The sequence below is a fragment of the Symphalangus syndactylus genome, chromosome 13 (assembly GCF_028878055.3).
Source record: "Symphalangus syndactylus isolate Jambi chromosome 13, NHGRI_mSymSyn1-v2.1_pri, whole genome shotgun sequence".
In the NCBI taxonomy this organism is placed as follows: Eukaryota; Metazoa; Chordata; class Mammalia; order Primates; family Hylobatidae; genus Symphalangus; species Symphalangus syndactylus.
Genome location: NC_072435.2, coordinates 33,451,620 through 33,465,084, shown reverse-complemented (window position 1 = coordinate 33,465,084; position 13,465 = coordinate 33,451,620). Strand labels below are relative to the sequence as shown.

Here is a 13,465-nt window from a genome sequence, read left to right as displayed (position 1 = left end):
GTTTGTTTTTTTTGAGATGGAGTCTTGCTCTGTTGCCCAGGCTGGAGAGCAGTGGCGCAATCTCAGCTCACTGCAATCTCTGCCTCCCACATTCAAGTGATTCTCCTGCCTCGGCCTCCTAAGTAGCTGGGATTACAGGCGTGCACCACCACGCCCGGTATCAGGTCTTTTTAGGAAGAAGAGTGTTCTGAGGAACACTCCTGTAGCTGTTAAAACTCATACATCACATCTGTGTGTGTCCCTCACCAGACCTAGACTGCAATGAACAAGACGTTTGCGTCCCCCAAAATTTGTATGTCGAAATTCGAACCCCCAAGGTGACAGTATCAGGAGGTGCGGCCCTTGGAAGGTGATGAGGTCCTAAGGGGAGAGAACCTCATGGTGGGACTAGCGCCCTTAGGAAAAGGACCTGAGGGCCAAGGGTGGTGGCTCATGCCTGTAATCCCAGCACTCTGGGAGGCCGAGGTGAGCAGATCACTTGAGGTCAGGAGTTCGAGACTAGCCTGGCCAACACAGCGGAACCCTGTCTCTGCCAAAAAATAATTAGCCGGGCACGGCCGGGCATGGTGGCTGACGCCTGTAATCCTAGCATTGTGGGAGGCCAAGGTGGGCAGATCATGAGGTCAGGAGTCCGAGACTAGCCTGACTAACATGGTGAAACACCGCCTCTACTAAAAATACAAAAATTAGCTGGGCGTCGCAGCAGGCACCTGTAATCCCAGCTATTCGGGAGGCTGAGGCAGGAGAATTGCTTGAATTCGGGAGATGAAGGTGAGCCGAGATGGAACCACTGCACTTCAGCCTGGGCGACAGAGTGAGACTCTGTCTCAAAAAAAAAAAAAAAAAAAAAAAAATTAGCTGGGCATGGTGGCAGGCACCATCATCTCAGCTACTCGGGAGGCTGAGGCAGGATAATTGCTTGAACCTGGGAGGCGGAGGTTGCAGTGAGCTGAGACCGCATCACTGCATCCAGCCCGGGTGACAGAGTGAGACTCTGTCTCAAAAAAAGAAAAAAAAGGACCTGAGAAAGACCATGAAGACTTTGTGAGAACACAGCCAGATGCCACCATCAGGAAGCCAGGAAATGGGGCCTCCATGGACACTAAGTCTGCCGCCGCCTTGATCTTAGATGTCCCAGCCTCTAGAACTGTGAGCCATAAACTTCTGTGGCTTTTCAGCCACCCTGTGTATGGTGTTCTATGAGCGCTGCCTATACAGGCTAAGACAGCCACCAACAAGGGAAGAACCAGCCAGACCTGGGCATTCAGCCAGACGTGTCCACAGGGACACATTCTAACAAAATCCTCTCCGACCGTCTCTTCCCTGGCATGGGAAGCAGGGCTGCACCAAGGGAGGAGAGAGAAAGAGAGAGAAACACAGAGAGAGGCCAGGCACCGTGGCTCACGCCTATAATCCCAATATTTTGGGAGGCCCAGGTGGGCGGGTCACGTGAGCTCAGGAGATTGAGACCAGCCTGGGCAACATGGTGAGACCCCCGTCTCTACAGAAAATAAAAAAATTCGCCAGGTGTAGTGGCCCATGCTTGTGGTCCCAGCTACTAGGGAGGCTGAGGTGAGGGACTGCTTGAGCCCAGGTCGAGGCTGCAGTGAGCTCTGATTATCCCGCTGTACTCCAGCCTGGGCAATAGAGAGAGACTCTGTCTCAAAAAAGAAAAAAAAGAAAGAGAGAAAGAGAACAAAAGAGAGAGGGAAAGAGAGAAAGAGAGAAAGACAAAGATAAGGAAGGAAGGAAGGGAGGGAGGGAGGGAGGGAGCAGAGAAGAGAGTGGAGGGCTGGTGTGGTGGCACAGGGCTGTGGACTCCTCACCATAAAGGACATCTTGTCTTTTCACCACCTCCCTCTTTTGCTTCTTGGCGTAGGCTGGGTCCACGGCGAGGCTCCAGGACTCAGCTTCAAACTCGTGGCCGTCTGACTCAATCTCACTCCTCAGTGAGGCGGCGTAGGGATCTGAGGGAAGAGCGAGGTGCGGCTGCTGGGGGCCCAGAGCCACGTCACCCCGATTCCCTCCCGTAGACATGCTGACACGAGCCTCAGCTCTTCCCAGGAGGGACAGGGACTGTGTGGCTGTGGCAGCCGCGAGAGAGCGGAGATGACCATACCTTCTACAAAAATGGACTCGGTGTTCGGAGATGTAAGGGACAGAGAGTCATCAGCTATCTGCTTAAATTTAAAAAACCCAGAATCGGCTTCATCCATCTCTCCTGTGATTGGTCTGAGTGCAAACAATAAAAACAATTGTTTTAGAAAAGTGAATTAAACACACACGACCTCATGCAACAAAGGCACATCGGTGACTCCATCCGATTCGATACTCTCTGAGAACTCTCCAGATTTTCACAGAAGCCTCAACTTTGTCTACAGATCATTTTTAAAAACTGGGAGATTTGCCAGGTGCGGTGTCTCATGCCTGTAATCCCAGACTTTGGGAGGCCGAAGCCAGGCAGATCACCTGAGGTCAGGAGTTTGAGACCAGCTCACCCAACATGGCAAAATCCCGTCTCTGCTAAAAATACAAAAATTAGCCGGGCGTGGTGGCAGGTGCCTGTAATCCTAGCTACTTGGGAGGCTGAGGCAGGGGAATCACTTGCGCCCGGGAGGTGGAGGTTGCAGTGAGCCAAGATTGTGCCACTGAACTCCAGCCTGGGCGACAGGGTGAGATTCTATCTAAAGAAAAAAAAAAATAGTGGTGGGGGGGATGGGGGAGATTATCTGTCAATGTCACATCAGGATTTCTTCCATAGTAACTTCCTTTCATGTTTAGTTACGTTCTAATGGGGTGTGGATTGCAGCTTCCTTGACGGGCCACTGGAGCCCGCTTGGGGCCCCTGGGATCCTGCCTACCAGGAGTTAAGTGGAAATGGTTTCATGGTCAAGGTGGGAAGGCAGTCCTTACTCAGAGGAAAATGATAATCTACTCCCTTTCCCACGAACTCATGGAATAGTCACCACAAACATATCAGCTTCTAGCATCACTTTCTACCCCGACACCGATGCAGGCATTATCAAGGGAACCACTTTGAAGTCCTATAAAATGAGGTAAGGCACAGATAATGGGACGCCGCCTCCACACACACCCAGCAGGACTTTGAGCATCGCCTTGAGTAAGTAAGGAGCCCGGCCTAAGGAGCGAGTCCAAGGATCCCTCGAGGGCGCTAAGCAAACTGGCTCCACCAGGGGCCGAATACACCCCGGGATGCATCGTTTTTGCAAAAAAGCGTGGATCCTGGAAGCAAGCGTTAATGGGAATTTCTCTGCTTAGCACGGGGGCTGCCGTGTGGATTCACACAGATCTAAGTCGGGGTCTCCCTCCGGAGAGGCTGTCGACAGCTCTCCAGGGAATGCCACCACCCACCTGAGGGCACAGAGGGGACCCTGGCTTACCCGAGTTGCGTCCCAGGGCCAGCCGGGCTCGGTGTTGGCTGGGGACCCCCTTTCTGAGAGACCGTCATACCGACATTCCTGGACAGGGCCGGGCTGCCATCGGACAGGAGGGTGCCCCGGGGGTGCTCCTTGAGCGAGGCTGTGACAGAGGCAAGGACAGAGTTGGTGCTGAGAAAGTGGGTCGGGTAGCGGAGGTCGCCAGCACGGAAGCCCCGCTCCGACTGCGGCCGCAGCACGGACAAGATCTTGGAGGTCAGCAGCTCGTTATCCAAGAAGACGTTCTCGCTCCATTTCCTGGGGAAAGAGCCGTAAAAAGACAGCTCGGGGCGGCCGGGGAGCGCGCCGTGCCTGTCCCCGCTTTTGGAGTGCGCATTCCCCATGTTGGCGCCCGGGGCTCCGGTACCCGGCGCGGCGCCAGCCTGGGTTGCGCCGTTTTTATGCCTCGGTGGGATCCTTCTAGAAAACAGAGCTGCGTCTTCCCTTGCTGTATTGGCTGAAGCAGCGGGTCTGGAGGGCAGGATATTGGTCCCCACTGTGACCATTTACTGTGGAAATTGCAGTATTTGCTGCTTTGATAGAATAAAACAGAAAAAAAAAAAAAAAAAAACCTCTAGGCTCTCCCTTGGTCTTTGCAGGGTATAAAAAGCAAGTGAGCTGTTTGAGTTTGCTGTAAATAGTCTAAGATCATGAAACTGTGAGCCTGGCATGCTTCATGCCAAAACCTTGCACATGGTGATAATTAATCTGAGATCAGATGTGAGGGTGACTCTAAGACCCAGAGATGGCAGGGCATGGTGTTTAGCCGCCCCTGGTCATCAGCACTCAAATAGAATTCTACCATCGAAGTGGACGCGAGGCTCCGATTCTGTTCCATACGGTGATTATAAACCAACCCAACATCAACAGGGGCTGCAAACGGCTGTCTACACCCATCTGTTCATTAATTTAAGGGTTCAGATCATAGGATACATGTGCCTGCTGATAAGCTCACCTACTCATGGAAAGATGCAACTTTTTAAATTAATTATTATTATTTTTAGAGATAGTTTCACTCTAGCTCGGGCTGGAGTGCAGTGGCCGACCATAGCTCACTGCAGCCTTAAACCCCTAGGTTCAAGCAATCCTTCTGCCTCAGTCTCCTGAGTAGCTGGGACTACAGGTGTGCTGTATAATTTAAAAATATTTTCTTGTAGAGAGACGGAGGTCTCACTATGTTGCTCAGGCTGGTCTTGAACTCCTGGCTTCAAGCGGTCCTCCTGCTTTGGGCCTCCCAAGATGCAACTCTTAATAAAGCTCAACTATGGCCGAGTGCAGTGGCTCATGCCTGTAATCCAGCACTTTGGGAGGCCGAGGTGGGTGGATCACAAGGTCAGGAGTTCAAGACCAGCCTGGCCAGGAAAACCCTGTCTCTACTAAAAAAAAAAAAAAAAAAAAAATTAGAAGGGTGTGGTGGTGGATGCCTGTAATCCCAGCTACTCAGGAGGCTGAGGCACAGAATCGCTTGAACCCGGGAGTCGGAGGTCGCAGTGAGCGGAGATCACACCACTGCGCTCCAGCCTGGGCGACGGAGTGAGACTCTGCCTCAAAAATAAATAAATAATAAATAAAGCTCAACTATCATTCATTAGGTTCAGTTTTCCCCTCCTATTTGACAGGCATAGTTGAGATGGGCTACTTGGCTAGTTTACTCTTATATTTTATAAAATTGTATCTTGAAGTTCTGCCTAGGTAAGGACAAAGACCAGCATTAAAAAGAAATCTGGCGGCCGGGCATGGTGGCTCACGCCTGTAATCCCAGCACTTTGGGAGGCCAAGGCTGGCGGATCACCTGAGGTTGGGAGTTTGAGACCAGCCTGACCAACATGGAGAAACCCCATCTCTACTAAAAACACAAAATTAGCCGAACGTGGTGGCACATGCCTGTAAAACCAGCTACTAGGGAGGCTAAGGCAGGAGAATCGCTTGAACCCGGGAGGCGGAGGTTTCAGTGAGCCGAGACCGCGCCATTGCACTCCAGCCTGGGCAACAAGAGGGAAACTCTGTCTTAAAAAAAAAAAGAAAGAAATCTGGGCCAGACATGGTGGCTCACGCCTGTAATCCTAGCACTTTGGGAGGTAGAGGTGGAAGGATCGCTTGAGGCCAGGAGTTCAAAACCAGCCTGGGAAACATAGCAAGGCCCCGTCTCTACACAAAATAAAAAATTAGCTGAGCACAGTGGCGCACGCCTGTAGTCTCAGCTACTTGGGAGGCTGAGGCAGTAGGATTGCTTGAGCCCAGGAGTTCAAGGCTGCAGTGAGCTATGATTGCGCCACTGCACTCCAGCCTGGGTGACAGAGCGGGATCTTCTAGAAAAGGAGAGGGGAGAGGAGGAGAGGGGAAGGGAGGGGAGGAGAGAAGAGAGGAGAGAAGAGGAGAGGGGAGGGGAGGGGAGGGGAGGGGAGGGGAGGGGAGGAGAGGAGAGGGGCGGGGAGGGGAGAAGAGAAGAGAGGAGAGGAGAGAAGGGGGAGGGGAGAGGAGAGGAGAGGAGAGAAATAGAAATCTGATCTGTCAGGTCAGGTGCAGTGGCTAAGGCCTGTAATCCCAGCATTTTGGAAGGCCGACACGGTGGATCTCCTGAGGTCAGGAGTTCGAGACCAGCCTGACCAAAGGCCAACATGATGAAACCCCATGTCTACTAAAAATACAAAATTAGCTGGGCATGGTGGCGGGCACCTGTAATCCCAGCTACTCGGGAGGCTGAGGCAGGAGAATTGCCTGAACCCGGGAGGCAGAGGTTGCCGTGAGCTGACATCATGCCACCGCACTCCAGCCTAGACAACAAAGTGAGACTCCATCTGACAAAAAAAAAAAAAAGAAAAAAAAAATCTGATCTGTCCCAAGGCCTCCTGGCTCCTAGGTCCTGACACACCATTGGTTTGTCTATGTTACAGGAAGAGAGCAGCTAGAAGTCTCTTTCTTGGGAACACGGAGTTATAAACCATGGGGTGGGCAGAGCTTGCCCTAGGGAAAACATACTCGCAGCAGCTCTCCTGGGAGAGGATTCAGCATTCTGTGAGCAACTTTTTTTTTTTTTTTTCTTTTTTTTTTGAGACGGATTAACGCTTTTGTTGCCCAGGCTGGAGTGCAATGGCGCGATCTCGGCTCACCGCAACCTCTGCCTCCCGGGTTCAAGCGATTCTCCTGCCTCAGCCTCCCGAGTAGCTGGGATTATAGGCATGTGCCACCACGCCCGGCTAATTTTGTATTTTTAGTAGAGACGGAGTTTCTCCATGTTGGTCAGGCTGGTCTCAAACTCCCGACTTCAGGTGATCCACCCGCCTCGGCCTCCCAAAGTCCTGGGATTACAGGCTTGAGCCACCGTAGCCGGCCTCTGAGCAACTTTTAATTTAGCTGTAAATTGTAGGTGATTGTTAATGTGCAGGTGGGTGTGTGTTAGAGATTTTCTGGCAGAGGAGTCAAGAATTCTTGCCAATTAAGACATCAGCCACTAAGCTGTGTAACAGCACATTGCACATATACTCAGTAGCTGTTCATTCTTTCCACAGCCCAGGACAGCAAGGATGACATTTGTTCAGTGGCCAGAAACATTCTGACGTCATAATACATGACTAACAATTACTATTGTTATAGGAGACAAAGCAGTTGAAGATGTCACTCACAAAGCAACACCTATGTAAAAAAACAGGAATCCTAAACCAAAGGCGACACGGTCCGGGACAGGCATTTCCTGCCATTTCTGTACAACACTCAACTCCACCCAGGCGATTATGACCTAAACGTACAAATATGGCACAAATCCCGAGATGTATCCTTTGCCCAGCAGCATCCTGGCATGGCTGACAGATGGTTGCTTGTGGACTGAGGTCTTGACTGAAATCAGATTAATTCTGCTCTAATACAATAGTCCATAGAAGAAAAAGTCACAAAAATAGCATCTGGCCGGGTGTTGTGGCTCACACCTGTGATCCCAGCACTTTGGGAGGCCGAGGCGGGTGCATCATTTGAGGTCAGGAGTTCAAGACCAGCCTGGCCAACACGGTGAAAACCTGTCTCTACTAAAAATACAAAAATTAGCTTGGCAGTGGTGGTGCACACCTGTAATCTCAGCTACTCAGAAGGCTGAGGCAGGAGAATTGCTTGATCCTGGGAGGCAGAGGTTGTGGTAAGCCGAGATCATGCCACTGCACTCCAGCCTGGGCAGCAGAGTGAGATCCTGTCTCAAAAAAAACCAAAACCAAAACCAAACAAAAAAACAGCATGTAAGCAATGCCAATTCCCAAAATCAAGTTGATGGCAAAAAAAAAAAAGAAAGAAGAAATGCTGATTCCAAAGAATTTTAATAAACTATTGGTAATGCTAAATCTATGGGAATAGATGTAAATCTTCCTTTGATGATTTAGAAGACACTGAAGTTTTCACATGTTGGGGTCATGACCAGGGACAGCAGGTTAGAGACCATCCTGGGCAACATAGTGAGATCTCATCTCTTAAAAAACAACAACAGGCCGGGCGCGGTGGCTCACGCTTGTAATCCCAGCACTTTGGGAGGCTGAGGCGGGCGGATCATGAGGTCAGGAGATCGAGACCACGGTGAAACCCCGTCTCTACTAAAAATACAAAAAAATTAGCCGGGCGTGGTGGCGGGCGCCTGTAGTCCCAGCTACTCGGAGAGGCTGAGGCAGGAGAATGGCGTGAACCCGGGAGGCAGAGCTTGCAGTGAGCCGAGATTGCGCCACTGCACTCCAGCCTGGGCGACAGGGTGAGACTCCGTCTCAAAAAAAAAAAAAAAAACAACAACAACAAAAATTAGGCAGACATGTTGGTGTGTGCCAGTAGTCCCAGTTACCTGGGAGGCTGAGGTAGGAAAATTGCTTGAGCCCTGGGATTCAGGGCTGTGGTGAGCTATGACTGTCCCACTGCACTCCAGCCTGGGTGACAGAGCAAGACTCTGAAAAAGAATGAAATAAAATGAAATAGAATAAGAGGTGGACAGTCATAAATTGAGTCTTCCTGGAACACATGCGGCCACTGAAATAGCTGATGGGTCAAGACATGAGTCAGTGGCCCTGCCACAGAGCCGCTGTATTGATTATGTCCTTTTATTCCGTATTTGTGATGCTCTGACATCTTGGGGCTTTGCTAACCATGGACGCACAGCCCCTCCCAGGGCTGGCCAGTTTCTAGAGACAGTAAAGGGTCTGCACCCAGTGCAGAGCTCGGACCCCCGGTTGCCTCCTTTATGGGGCTCTCACACTCCTGGCCACGATCCCGCTGCCCTCATCACCTCGGGGCCCCGTCCTGAGCCTGCTCACCCTACCAGGCCCATTTGTTCCCCAGGAAACCACAATGAAGACTCCTGTCCATATTTTCCCCTCAGTCCCTCAACTGACCCTGGTGCTTCCCCGTGTGGCCCCTGTGTGGTGTGCCCTGCCTCCTGCTTCCAGAGGACTGTGAATATAAACTTCTTCCTTCCTGACAGTCATTTCTGGGTCTGTGAGTCTCACCATACCGGGTTAAGACAAACCCTGGGTACCCTAAAACACCAGCTGCCCAGGGGCCAGAAGTCTGCTTGCCAGGGATGGGAGAGCCTCAGATCTTCTGACATCTTTTTTTTTTTTTTTTTTTTTGAGATGGAGTCTCACTCTGTCACTCAGGTTGGAAAACAGTGAGGGTGATCTCGGCTCACTGCAACCTCCACCTCCCGCGTTCAAGTGATTCTCCTGCCTCAGCCTCCCGAGTAGCTGGGATTACAGGCGCCTGCTACCACGCCCAGCTAATTTTTGTATTTTTAGTAAAGACAGGGTTTCGCCACGTTGGCTAGGCTGGTATCGAACTCTTGACCTCAGGTGATCTGCCCGCCTTGGCCTCCCAAAGTGCTGGGATTACAGGCATGAGCCACTGCGCCTGGCCTATAGTGTTTCTTTTTGGGGTTCTAAGATCCATTTCGATGACTCTGTGAATATACTAAAAGCCCCTGGGTTGTACTCTTAAATGGGTACATTGTATGGTCTGTGAATTACGTCTCAATAAACCTGCTCAACCAACAAACTCACACCTGTGATGGACAGGCTTCTTTCCGTGGGAGGAGAGCAAGACATTTGATTTGCAGTTCAACATACGGTGGGAATTAGTTGCTCTGCTCTTGGCTCCGAGAGAGACAGGGATACATATTTATCTCCTGCTACGGTTTTTCCTACAGCAGACGGCCATGGCGCTTGGGGTTCAGCTTGTGCTGTCCAGCACTTTCTGTGCAGCTGCAAAAGCTACTCAGAGTCTAATTAGCGCCTCCTGCCCACTGCTGAGAGGTGCGATCGATTAGCGAGCACCTGGCCCGCTGTGGCCACTGTATGCCGCAGAGCTCTTTCTGCAAGGGGACCTGGAGGATGGATGGAAAGGAGTGAATGGTGAAAATCAAAACAGTTCTGACCTGAGGGGGGAAAAATATATCCTATTCTCAGCAACAAACACAGACAGTGGCCTATCCTCAGGGTGATTTTTAAAAGTTGGTTTTGTCTTGGTTTCGTGAATTCAAGAGTAGTCTCTGGCCAGGCATGGTGGCTCACGCCTGTAGTAATCCCAGCACTTTGGGAGGCTGAGGTGGGAGGATCACTTGAGGCTAGGTGTTCGAGACTAGCCTGGGCAACATAGACCTGTCTCTATAAATTTGTTTGTTTGTTTTTAAAAAAAACACTAAAACAAGAGCAACCTCTGAGCAAGTTAGATGACAAAGCTTTCGTAACAGGTGTCAGGATCCCACCTGCATTACTTTACTGGGACAAAAGACTCCATACTTTTTTTTCTTCTTTCTTGTTTTTTTATGAGACAGATCTCACTCTGTCGCCCAGGTTGGAGTGCAGTGGTGCGATGTCAGCTCACTGAAACCTCTGCCTCCCAGGTTCAAGTGATCTCCTGCCTCAGCTACCCAAGTAGCTGGAATTACAGGTGCCCGCCACCATGCCAGGCTGTTTTTGTATTTTTAGTAGAGATAGGGTTTCTCCATGTTGGCCAAGCTGGTCTCAAACTCCTAGCTTCAAGTGATGGGCCTGCCTCGGCCTTCCAAAGTGTTGGGATTACAGGCCTGAGCCACCGCACCCAGCCTAAGACCCCAGACTTTTTCTAGTGCCGCTGTGCTTCCTTTGTGACTCAGTCTGTCATAAATCCTGTTAAGCCACAGGCTTTGTCCTCTGATATCCAAGCACACTCCTTATTAGGTCTTACAGGAATAGGACTCACCAAAAATTACATGAAAATGGCTGAGTAGTTACTAGCCTGTTCAAAGTAATGTTCAAGAAAACCTGATACACTTTTTTTTTTTTTTTTTTTTTTTTGGAGACAGAGTCTTGCACTGTCACCCAGGCTGGAATGCAGTGGCACGATCTTGGCTCACTGCAACCTCCACCTCCCTGTAGTGGTGCAATCTTGGTTCACTGCAACCCCGCCTCCCGGGTTCAAGCAATTCTCCTGCCTCAGTCTCCCGAGTAGCTGGGACTACAGGTGTGTCCAACCACGCCCAGCTAATTTTTGTATTTTTAGTAGAGATGGGGTTTTGCCGTGTTGGCCAGGCTGGTCTCAAACTCCTGACCTCAGGTGATCCACCTGCCTTGGCCTCCCAAAGTGCTGGGATTACAGGTGTGAGCCACCGCACCTGGCCTGCCTTCTTTTTTTTTAAAGAGAGACACAGTCTCGCTCCATCACCTAGGCTAGAGTGCAGTGGCATGATCATAGCTCACTGAAGCCTCCAATTCCTGGGCTCAAGGGATCCTCCAGCTTCAGCCTCCTGAGTAGCTGTGATTACAGGTGTGTGATACCATGCCCAGCTAATTTAAAATTTTTCTGTAGCAACGGGGGTCTCATTATGTTGCCCAGGCTGGTCTTGAATACCTGGCCTCAAGTGATCCTCCCACTTCGGCTTCCCAAAGTGCTGAGATTATAGGCATGAGCCACTGTACCCGCCCCTGATGTGACATATTAAGTGATGGTCTTAATTGGTTTCAAACTCTCTTTTATATGTAATCTAGAGGCACACTGACTTCCAGAAATGCCAATTTGTAAGCAAGAATTGCCTATCCTAAATTGCAGATTCCTATATAGCCTCACACTTGTAAAGGGACCCCAGACATTTTTTGAAGGCAGCTGGGCCCTGGTCCATAAGTCTCCACAGTTTTCTGCAAAGGACTATTCAAGAAACAAATGGGGCTGGGAGTGGTGGCTCAAGTCTGTAATCTGAGTACTTTGGGAGGCTGAGGCAGGAGGATCCCTTGAGCCCAGGAGGTCGAGATTGCAGTGAGCTATCATGGCACCACCGTATTCCAGCCTGGGCGACGTAGTGAGACCCTGTCTCTGAAAAAAACAAAAACAAAAAGAAAGAAACAAGTGAACCAGACAAGCACCTCGGTTTCAAGGCCTCGTCTCAGAAATAATGGCTCCTTTTCTCACATTTAGGGAGGTTTTCTGTCCCCACCCATCCTTCTGCTCTTTGTTTCAGCCAAGACTTTTCTTTTAGGCTGAGAGTGCAACCCGGCTCTAGAGAGTTCTAGCAAGCACTGGCTTACCGGTGAGTGTTCGAGAGACAATTAAAGAAAATCTGATGCCAGATGAAGTTTTCAGTTCACAGTTCCTGCCTTTTCAGCCACCTGGGAATAGACTAAATCGATGAGAAGACGACTTCATTGATTTCTTTCTTGCCTCATTTTGATGTTACACAAGCAAGATAGTATTAAAAAGAATAAAAAGGTAGGAGGAAGAAAAAAACCCCTTCATCCCACACCTCAGCGGACAAAGAAAAATTAAAAAAGACACCTTGCAGCTTAGAAGGTAAGTATGACTCAGAATATTCTTCCCAAACCTGGTACTATCCAAAAACAAAAAAACAAAATGAAAAGCCCCCTACCCCAAACTACATGTCAAACCCCCAAAATACCATTTAAAAAAAATGTGGTAATTCCTAGCACAGGTACTATTTATTGAGTGCTTCTTGCATTCCAGGCTGTGTCCTGAGGACTTAATCTTTCTTCCTTCCTTCCTTCCTTCCTTCCTTCCTTCCTTCCTTCCTTCCTTCCCTCCCTCCCTCCTTCTTTTCTTTCCTTTCTTTCTTTCTTTCTTTCTTTCTTTCTTTCTTTCTTTCTTTCTTTCTTTCTTTTTCTTTCTTTCTTTCTTTTCTTTCTTTCTTTCTTCCTTCCTTCCTTCCTTCCTTCCTTCCTTCCTTCTTTCTTTCTTTCTTTCTTTCTTTTCTGTCCTGTCCTGTCCTGTCCTGTCCTGTCCTGTCCTGTCCTTTCTTTCTTCTTTCAGATGAAGTCTCGCTCTGTCGTCCAGGCGACGACGTGCAGTGGCATGATCTTGACTCACTGCAACCTCCACCTCCCGGGTTCAAGTGATTCTCCTGCCTTAGCCTCCTGAGTAGCTGGGATTACAGCCGCCCGCATCCATGCCAGCTAATTTTTATATTTTTAGTAGAGTCGGGGTTTCACCATGTTGGCCAGGCTGGTTTCGAATGCCTGACGTCAAGTGATCCGCCCACCTTGGCCTCTCAAAGTGCTGGGATTACAGGGGTGAGCCACCGCGCCCGGCCTCACTTAATATTTCTTAAGTCCTGCAGTCCTCACAATGACTCAACAGTAGCTACTACTGTTATTTTATCTTTTTATGTTTTGAAACGGTCTCACTCTGTCACCCTGGCTATAGTGCACAGGCACAATCACAGCTCACTGCAGCCTCAACCTCCTTGTCTCGAGTGATCCTCCCACCTCAGCCTCCCGAGTAGCTGGGACCATAGGTGTGTGCTATCACACCTGGCTAATTTAGAGATGGGATCTGGCTATGTTGCAAAGGCTGGTCTCGAACTCTTGGACTCAAGTGATGCTCTTGCTTGGCCTCCCAAAGTGCTTGAGTTCATTTTTGTTAGGAAGTATAACATTTAGGTTGAGGATGGTTGGTATATTTATTTATTGTCTATGGATGTGGGCATTATTGCTCTATTTTATTTATTTATTTATTTGAAGATAGGGTCTCGCTCTGTCACCCAGGCTGGAGTATAGTGGCACACACATAGCTTACTGCAGTTATGA

At 49.7% G+C, this 13,465-nt stretch overlaps 1 protein-coding gene across 6 annotated transcripts in view; it reads right to left on the bottom strand.

Annotated features, from left to right (window-relative positions):
• ARHGEF18 (Rho/Rac guanine nucleotide exchange factor 18) overlaps positions 1–13,465 on the bottom strand; it is a 129,180-nt gene that overhangs the window by 28,757 nt on the left and 86,958 nt on the right. For 4 of the 6 annotated variants that reach the window (XM_055240191.2, XM_055240190.2, XM_063615757.1 and 1 more), the window contains 3 exons: positions 3,402–3,540; positions 2,120–2,232; positions 1,827–1,967 (listed from right to left, as the gene is read on the bottom strand). In XM_055240191.2, coding sequence (XP_055096166.1) covers positions 1,827–1,967; positions 2,120–2,232; positions 3,402–3,540 — 393 coding nt within the window. Of the gene's footprint in view, positions 1–1,826; positions 1,968–2,119; positions 2,233–3,401; positions 3,696–13,465 lie in introns of all 6 variants that reach the window. The other 2 variants (XM_063615758.1, XM_063615759.1) reach the window with 1 other exon arrangement.